Below are 9,055 nucleotides of genomic sequence, written 5' to 3'. Positions count from 1 at the left end.
GTCCCTCAGTGGTATTGTTCTAGTTTTGGTTGACATGGCGCATGCATGTCCCTTTTGACCAGGTCTTCATCCCAGGTGACTTTGACGTAGCGCTCACATGGCAGTTTGATCCAAAAAAATAATCAAATAATAAAAAGATGGGGCCCACTTGTCTGATCCCTTCTTCCTTTTCTCTCCCAAGCTGGCCAGCCGCGACGTGCCAGCTTCGCCGCCAAAGACATAGGTTCTTGGCGAGCGAGAAGCTCCGGATGAGCACCTTGCGCTGCTTCTCCATCTCCTGGTTCAACTTCGGCGAGGCGAGCGCGCACTGCGACACGTCGGCGGTGGTGGCCTGCAGCTTCTCCTGGTACGCGACTACAGTGCGAACGAACTCCTGCCCACTGCATCAACCGCTGGCATGACATCAAGGACTACGGGCGACGTCACTCCTGGGCTGCTCGACCACCGCGGTGGTGGGCGCGGAGAGAGGCGGGCGCCGCAACGGCGGAATCGCATTGGGAGCGAACACCATTGGTACGAACCGTTCCACCAGCCGCAGCACACCCCTGGTGGTGGTAGATGTTCACCGTTAGCTGGTTATCCTCGCCATCGCAAGATTACGCGAACAACCACCAGTTGCATCTACCTCGCTGGCCCTCCTCCCCGCTGCGTCGGTGACGCTGCCACCGCCCAACTCCTCTTCACCGGTCGCTGGCCGTCACGCTGGCCCTCCTCCCGCCGCGTCGATGACGTCGCAGCCGCCCACGCCCAGCTCGCCCGCTCGTCGGTGGAAAGGTTGCAGCGGGCGAGTGGGCGGTGGAAAGGCGGCAGCAGCTGCCGCACACCATCTCCGCAACACTGGCCACCTAGCGTCACCGCCACTTGTCTTCGCCACATGCTCCAAGTCGAGGAGAAAGAGCGGAGAGGGGGACAGGAAGAGAGAGAGAGGGGAGGGGAAATAGTAGCTGACATGTGGGGCTTATGTGGGTCCCACATTTGACACAGTTGCCATGTTGCATAAAACTGGGTCAAAACCGTCTAAGGATCTAAAGTAATCTGGTTTTGTAGGTTGAGTGATGTCATATATCTGGTTTTAGGGTTGAGAGACGATTTTGTAATTCAATGACAAAATAAGGGACCTTTGGTGTACTTTTTCCTATATATTTACAATGGAAGAGTAAGCAAATGGATAACCGGGCCACTAGCCTGATCGTTTAAGAAAAGAAGGGCCCATTTGGGATGCATTTTTTACTATCTTTTTTTTCCGGGAAAAGAAGTGAAATACTTGTATTTGGATCTGCCATGACAGTGTCAAAAAAAAAACTGCCATAACTCGAGATCATGCTTGATGTTCCGTGGAAAAAAATGAATAAGTATGTATTTCCTCTGTTTTTCAATAGATAATGCGTTAACTTTTAAACACATGTTTAATCATTCGTCTTTATTGAAAATTTTATGCAAATATATAAGATACTCCACAACAAAATTATTCTTAAAGTTTTGAGTGATAAAATAACCCCGCAACAAAATAAATTATACTAATATATAACTTTTTTAACTAAGACAAATGGTTTAAATGTGCGAAAAAAGTTAACAGCGTCATCTATTATTAAAAACAAATGTAGTATACTTTTCAAAAAGTAAATATAACTATTCGAACTCTACGAGAAAAAAAATAGCAATCAGAGTCAAATTAAGAAAGAATGACATGTGCATTTCCTTTTTTACTGTCCACGTGCCCAACTTGCTTGCTTTGACTCCGTAGCAAATACTGTAGGAACTGTGAATTCACCGTACTGCCTTGCAGTACCTCAAGTTGGACTGGCAATATATAAGCATGGCTGCTTGATATTGACAAACCGGGCAGAAGACTTCCTTGAAATTCACACGAGCAAACAGCAAGATCCGATCGTGCGCGATTCGTGCAAGTTCTTCTTACGGCTGCAAAGAATATACTACAGATTTCATAGTCAGCAATGACCTCCATGATCATCCATCCACCATCCTTTTCGTGACGAATTAACTATGCTCATGCTCCCTTGTTTTTACCTACTGTTGCGGCTGCCCGTCCTAATTAATCAACCACTTTCCCCATTGTCAATGAGCCGACTGATTAATTTACTTTTCCCCATCTGTTTGATGGGCAACGATTTGCTAGTGTGATTAAGCGAGAGTAGTGCACACGCCATAGGTGCAAAAGTCGTAGAGGTATATGCGTTGACGAAGCTATGGGTTGCTGTCAATCGATCTGTCAATCTGTCATCACTCTTCTCCTGCAACTCTCTGAACTCCAATTGCTCGAGAAACATCAGGCCCACGACACACAGGTTGTTCGCTGATGTGTAGCTTTCAGAGCGATTAGGCTTTTGGCCCGGTCTAGATTCTAGAATAGCTAGCACAGGTTATCTACTCTCAACTCGTACGTGATCTATCATTAACTCTCTGATTACCAGTACTAGCGCACTAAAGCATATACTGCCCTTTGCAGTTTCTTCTCAGCCGTTCTGCTCTTGACAGTTACGAAAGAACTGTCCTTGCAAGAGTCTGATCGGCACGAGCAAAGAATCGTCGCAAGAAGGCGCCCAAGATTTGAGTTGGCAGTAAGGATTTTCTGAATCTTTGTGCTTAGTTAAAGCCACGTTCTTAATTTCTCCTTTTGCTTTTGGTCACAGACTCACTGCCACAGTCCAAAATTCTTTTCTTGCAAGCTGCTAATGAGTTGCCTCAATAGCCATTTTTTTTCTCCATTTTCTTGCACACTGAACTAGTGAACTTTTTTCCCTGTCCCTGTGCTTTCTAATCCCAGTAGATCTGCAGAAGATTGAACCATAAGTATATGTTGTTAGTTTCAATACCCGAATGTCTTGACAATCGTAGTAGACGGTTTAATGGTCTAGAGCAAGGAGTTTCAGAGGAATGGAAATGCGAATGGAGGAAGGAGCAGGAGGATGAAGAGGGATTGGTTTGGTTAGGTTAGGTTACCAGCTCAAGATGTCTTAATCTTTTTTTAATCTTTTTCTTCTGTTGGATACTTGGATGATTGGGCCTGGGAAAGTAAGCCTACTAAAATGTGGTTCTTGGATGGAATCGCTTGGCCCAAGAAGAGTTAGCCCAACGGCACAGACGGGTCGGAGACTCGGAGAGAGCGGCGTGGGTCTCGCCGCCGAAGCGGAGCACGCGGATGGCGGCGGCGGCGGCGGCGGCGTAGTTACAGGGCATGGCGGTATTCCGGAGGAGGTTGGTTGTGATTCCGCGGTGCTGCAGACTCCTTGCTGACCAGACAAAGGTGGTGTAAAGGCGTCGACTTCAATCGTAATCTTCTCCTTATTTAGAATATTCTTGACCATAGTCCAGTCTGGATCTCACTACTCCCTCGTGAGTATCTAGGAAAAGCTCAATCTTTTTCTTGTTTGTTACCATGGGTTTCTTGGAATATTTAGATGCTTCGTAGAAAAAAATGCGTCATTTTGCTTCTTCTGTATTGCCTGCGGATGTGGATTTTGTTCTACATATGCATATAATGGGGAAAATATCATCTTTTTGCTGATTTCCGACGGATTATGATTTCAGGAGCATAATGGGACTGCACATATGGTGTTGGTTGGTTGTCTTGTTCAGCTTGGCCCCATTGTGTTGTAGTTTGAGCGCAGATGGCCTGGCTCTTCTGGATCTAGCCAAGACTCTGATACTGCCCAGCTCCATAAGCTCGAATTGGAGTGCTGATGATGCAACTCCGTGTACATGGAAAGGAGTTGATTGTGATGAAATGAGCAATGTGGTTTCTCTTAACTTATCATATTCTGGATTGTCTGGTTCTCTAGGTCCTCAGATAGGACTCATGAAGCACCTGAAAGTCATTGATTTATCAGGTAATGGTATATCAGGACCAATGCCCAGTTCCATTGGCAACTGCACCAAACTGGAGGTGCTCCATCTACTACGTAATCGATTGAGTGGGATCCTTCCAGATACATTGAGCAATATTGAAGCATTAAGGGTTTTTGATCTCTCCCGCAATAGCTTCACAGGCAAGGTCAATTTCAGATTTGAGAACTGCAAGCTTGAGGAGTTCATCTTGTCATTCAATTATCTCAGAGGCGAAATCCCGGTGTGGATAGGGAATTGCAGCAGCTTGACACAGCTTGCATTTGTCAACAATAGTATCACCGGTCAAATACCAAGTTCAATCGGTTTATTGAGAAACCTTTCTTACCTTGTACTTTCCCAGAACTCCTTGTCTGGCACAATCCCTCCTGAGATTGGTAACTGCCAATTGCTGATATGGCTGCATCTAGATGCAAACCAGCTCGAGGGCACTATACCAAAAGAACTAGCAAACCTGAGGAACTTGCAGAAGCTCTATCTTTTTGAGAATTGCCTCACTGGGGAGTTTCCTGAAGATATATGGGGAATCCAAAGCCTACTATCTGTCGACATCTATAAAAACAATTTCACTGGGCAGCTGCCTATAGTGTTGGCTGAGATGAAGCAGCTCCAGCAAATTACGCTATTCAATAATTCATTCACTGGTGTCATACCACAGGGGTTGGGTGTAAATAGCAGTTTGTCCGTAATTGATTTCATAAACAATAGTTTTGTTGGCACAATCCCTCCAAAAATTTGTTCAGGGGGAAGATTGGAAGTTTTGAACTTGGGTTCAAATCTTCTCAATGGTAGCATCCCCTCTGGTATCGCTGACTGCCCAACTTTGAGACGAGTAATTCTCAACCAAAATAATCTCATTGGATCAATTCCACAATTTGTAAATTGTAGCAGTCTTAATTATATTGATCTCAGCTATAATTTATTAAGTGGGGACATTCCTGCTAGCTTGAGCAAATGTATCAATGTTACATTTGTGAACTGGTCATGGAACAAGCTTGCTGGTCTAATACCATCAGAAATTGGGAACTTAGGGAACTTAAGTAGTCTTAACCTCTCAGGAAACAGACTATATGGTGAACTCCCTGTGGAAATTTCTGGATGCTCCAAGTTATATAAGCTTGATTTGAGCTACAACTCTTTGAACGGTTCGGCACTCACAACTGTAAGTAGCCTTAAATTTCTGTCACAGCTACGGTTGCAGGAGAATAAATTCAGTGGAGGTATACCTGATTCTTTATCTCAGTTGGATATGCTTATTGAACTGCAACTTGGTGGCAACATTCTTGGGGGTAGTATCCCTTCATCGTTAGGAAAGTTAGTTAAACTGGGCATTGCATTAAACCTCAGTAGAAATGGACTAGTTGGTGACATTCCACCACTAGGCAATTTGGTGGAGCTGCAGAGTTTAGATTTGTCATTTAATAACCTCACCGGAGGTCTTGCTTCATTAGGAAACCTACAGTTTTTGTATTTCTTGAATGTTTCCTACAACATGTTTAGTGGACCAGTACCAAAAAATCTTGTGAGGTTTCTGAATTCCACTCCAAGTTCATTTAGTGGAAATGCAGATCTATGTATCTCTTGCCATGAAAATGATTCATCTTGCACAGGTTCTAATGTTTTGAGACCTTGTGGTTCAATGAGTAAAAAAAGTGCACTCACACCACTCAAGGTTGCTATGATAGTTCTTGGTTCGGTTTTTGCTGGTGCATTTCTGATACTCTGTGTCCTTCTAAAATATAATTTCAAGCCTAAGATTAACAGTGATTTAGGTATATTATTTCAAGGATCTTCTTCTAAATTAAATGAGGCTGTAGAAGTGACTGAAAACTTCAATAACAAGTACATTATCGGTTCCGGGGCCCATGGAATTGTCTACAAGGCAGTACTGAGGTCAGGAGAAGTATATGCTGTAAAGAAGCTTGTACATGCTGCTCACAAGGGCTCAAATGCAAGCATGATCCGCGAGCTGCAGACGCTTGGTCAAATTAGGCACAGGAACCTGATAAGACTTAATGAATTCTTGTTTAAGCATGAGTATGGTTTGATCCTATATGATTTTATGGAGAATGGTAGCCTGTATGATGTGTTGCATGGGACTGAGCCCACTCCAACTTTGGACTGGAGCATCCGCTACAGCATAGCTCTTGGAACAGCCCATGGTCTAGCATATCTCCATAATGACTGTCACCCTGCTATCATACATCGAGATATTAAACCAAAAAATATATTGCTGGACAACGACATGGTACCGCATATCTCAGATTTTGGCATTGCAAAGCTCATGGATCAATATCCTGCTGCTTTACAGACCACAGGAATCGTTGGTACTATTGGATATATGGCCCCAGGTAAGGGTTAAACGAAGCTGCATATTGTCTTTGTGATCTAGCTACTATCCTCTCATTTTTCTTTCCCTTGTGAGCATTTTGCATATTTATTAAATAGTGGAAATGTTTTCGTTAAATAGGTTTTTCTCATCTTCTAGTTTAGTCTGGAATTTCTTGTGACCTGTGTTAATATTCGGCAGCTACATCTGAGTTTTTTTGGCAAAGAATAGAGCGTGTGATACAAGTATGCCACACATAACGGATGAAGTTGCATACATATGCATGTCTGCATAATTTGATATTCAATATATGTTTTTGTTAATGACAGCTGTCTTAGATATTTTGAGAAAGAAGTAATACAACATCAATTATAACTGGTTCTAAAGGTAATGATGCAGACCAGCTTTTCCCAATCCATTCCCATGGGCCTTGAAAACCATTCAAACTGAACGCTATGAAAGAATCCACTCATGTGAACTAGGTTAGCAGGCCATTTGAATTATCAAGAAACTTCAGTCTTGAACTGTATTTTTGTTATTATCAACTACTTATTTCTATTTTCCGCTACTGTATTTGGGGGGATAGATAGCTTCTTGTCATTGATCATATTCAACATGTTATGAGTCGCAGATTCTAGTTTCATTCTGTTCATATTCTTGAATCAAGCATCTGGATACAGATGTACAGTAATATATGATAGGTTGTATGGTTTCTTTCAGAAATGGCCTTTTCAACCAAGGCTACCACAGAATTCGATGTGTACAGTTACGGTGTGGTATTACTTGAGTTGATCACCAGAAAGATGGCTGTGGATTCCTCATTCCCTGGCAACATGGACATAGTTAGCTGGGTATCCTCCAAGTTGAATGAGACTAATCAGATCGAAACTATTTGCGACCCAGCTCTCATTACTGAAGTATATGGAACACATGAAATGGAAGAAGTGCGCAAGCTGTTGTCATTAGCTCTTAGATGCACAGCAAAGGAGGCAAGCCAAAGGCCTTCCATGGCCGTTGTTGTCAAAGAGCTGACAGATGCAAGACATGTTGCTGGCTCATACTCGAAGCAGAATTCAGGCCCCAGCAATTCTTGATGGCTGAACAGGATACAAAAGCACAAAGCTTGTACCATGAACTCTCGTAGGTACTAAGAAATGAAAACAAGCCAATGGTCTAATAGTGTTGGCTCAGGTGATCTCCTTCGGTGACTGACAAATCTCCTGGCTGAAACAGATTAATTAAGGTATTCTTCTTTGGTACTGAATCCTTCATTTATCTGTTAATGTCAGTTCGTGTAGAGGCCAGGGTTTTATCCATTATCTGAAAGAAATCTGTTAATGTTGATCTGATAATAAGCAATCTCAATTGAACTCTTGAGCTGTAGATCATACATGACATGGAGGGTATAAACTTTGGGTTTGATTTCTCAACAACAGGAGGAATGTGAATAAAACATTGCAGGTAAGGTGTCCAATATCCATGTCCAATTTTTTTGTTAGTTTATTGTGTATACGATATCATGCACAATCAAATCGTAGAAAAATCTTTCACATGCTTTTCGTGTTCTGTTTGGTACCGATTATAATAGGCGAAGCCAGTCCCCATATATTCTGCACAAAAGTTCCTTGTTATCTAGTCTTGGATCAATCTGATCTTTCTTTTTTCTTTCCAAGTCAAGGAACATGCGTGAGGAGCATTGGAGCAATATGATATTCTGATCTGATTATTATAGCCCATGTGAAGATATAATTATTTTATGGTTGCAGCTCAGTCCAAATTAACTGAGTACATGCCGTAGTACCTGGCATTCTCCATTGTTTTGGTTTGACAAACCAAAAGCTGAAAATAGACCAACACCTGCAGCATTCAATCGCTGTCCTTATCGTCTATTCTCCAAGTTACCTTGAATATGTGTTGAAACTTCGATCGAACAGTCAAAGTTAACGTTGATCTGTTGTCTGTTGATGATGTTTCTTGTTTCGATGGAACTGTCGAAGTAAACAATCTGTTGACGCTTCTTGTAAATTCAATGGAACAGTAAAAGTAAACACGCGCTCTGTTGACTTGGATCTGTTGATGATGTTTCTTGTTTCGATGGAACTATCGAAGTAAACAATCTGTTGACGCTTCTTGTAAATTCAATGGAACAGTAAAAGTAAAGATGCGCTTTGTTGACTTTGTACTCCCTCCATCTATTTTTATAGTCATATTTCATCTTCACACATAGATCAAGAATAAGTAATTTTACTCAACATTTATTTAAACATGCTACTAGTCATTCCTCGTAAACAAGCCATTCATTAATATTTACATTTCTCGATACCCATGTAGCCAATCTTGTGTGGAAGAATAGAGTGTCACGCATTAAATCCAAGAAAGTCATTAAGATAATAGGTTGTTGAATTGAAATATGTCTATCAAAAATAATTTTTTTAGATTTGGAAATATAACTATTAACTTGAAAGGCCGTCGGCTGTCACACTGGCGTCAAGGTGTCATCTAGCTAAAAAGTCAGTGCGAAAGGCTGTAAAAGGAAAGGTTGCATGCATGCTGATATGCTCTGCATTTCTGAATTCTGAGCAACATTGACCGTCGAACCGTGTAGTTAGAAAAGGCATGGTTGTTTTGTTGGCAAATGGCTGTCAACTTCAGGCCAAAAAAACAATCTCCATCTGGTACTAGTTTACCGGTTAATTAGTAGGATAGTCACATGGGAACAAAATCCGCCGTTCCAATTAACAACCTGCCGTGTCGTTAGTGCGTCAGGCCGATTGGCACCAGTATACCTGATAAGATAACAAAATGTATACAGCTACTCTCGTAAGTATAGTATAAGAAAAATGCGATCATGGGGCAACATTT

General features: G+C 42.2%; 1 protein-coding gene across 5 annotated transcripts; it reads left to right on the top strand.

Annotated features, from left to right (window-relative positions):
* Positions 1-2,244: 2,244 nt before the first annotated feature.
* Positions 2,245-8,377, top strand: LOC4345708 (receptor-like protein kinase). 5 transcript variants are annotated; one of them, XM_015792691.3, is made up of 6 exons: positions 2,245-2,380; positions 2,468-2,579; positions 3,550-6,215; positions 6,914-7,436; positions 7,578-7,654; positions 7,867-8,264. In XM_015792691.3, the coding sequence occupies exons 3-4, from the start codon at positions 3,557-3,559 to the stop codon at positions 7,285-7,287; spliced, it is 3,033 nt and encodes a 1,010-aa protein (XP_015648177.1). In that variant the 5' UTR covers positions 2,245-2,380; positions 2,468-2,579; positions 3,550-3,556; the 3' UTR covers positions 7,288-7,436; positions 7,578-7,654; positions 7,867-8,264. The 5 variants fall into 5 exon arrangements, with proteins under 5 accessions (XP_015648177.1, XP_015648176.1, XP_066159655.1 ...); XM_015792690.3 differs by lacking the exon at positions 2,245-2,380 and having other exon boundaries at positions 2,410-2,579; XM_066303558.1 differs by lacking the exons at positions 2,245-2,380; positions 2,468-2,579 and adding an exon at positions 3,073-3,265 and having other exon boundaries at positions 7,872-8,377.
* The last annotated feature ends 678 nt before the right edge of the window (positions 8,378-9,055 follow it).

Source organism: Oryza sativa, chromosome 8 (assembly GCF_034140825.1).
Source record: "Oryza sativa Japonica Group chromosome 8, ASM3414082v1".
In the NCBI taxonomy this organism is placed as follows: domain Eukaryota; kingdom Viridiplantae; phylum Streptophyta; class Magnoliopsida; order Poales; family Poaceae; genus Oryza; species Oryza sativa.
Note: the sequence above shows the minus strand (reverse complement) of the source record. Positions and strands in the feature narration are given on the sequence as shown.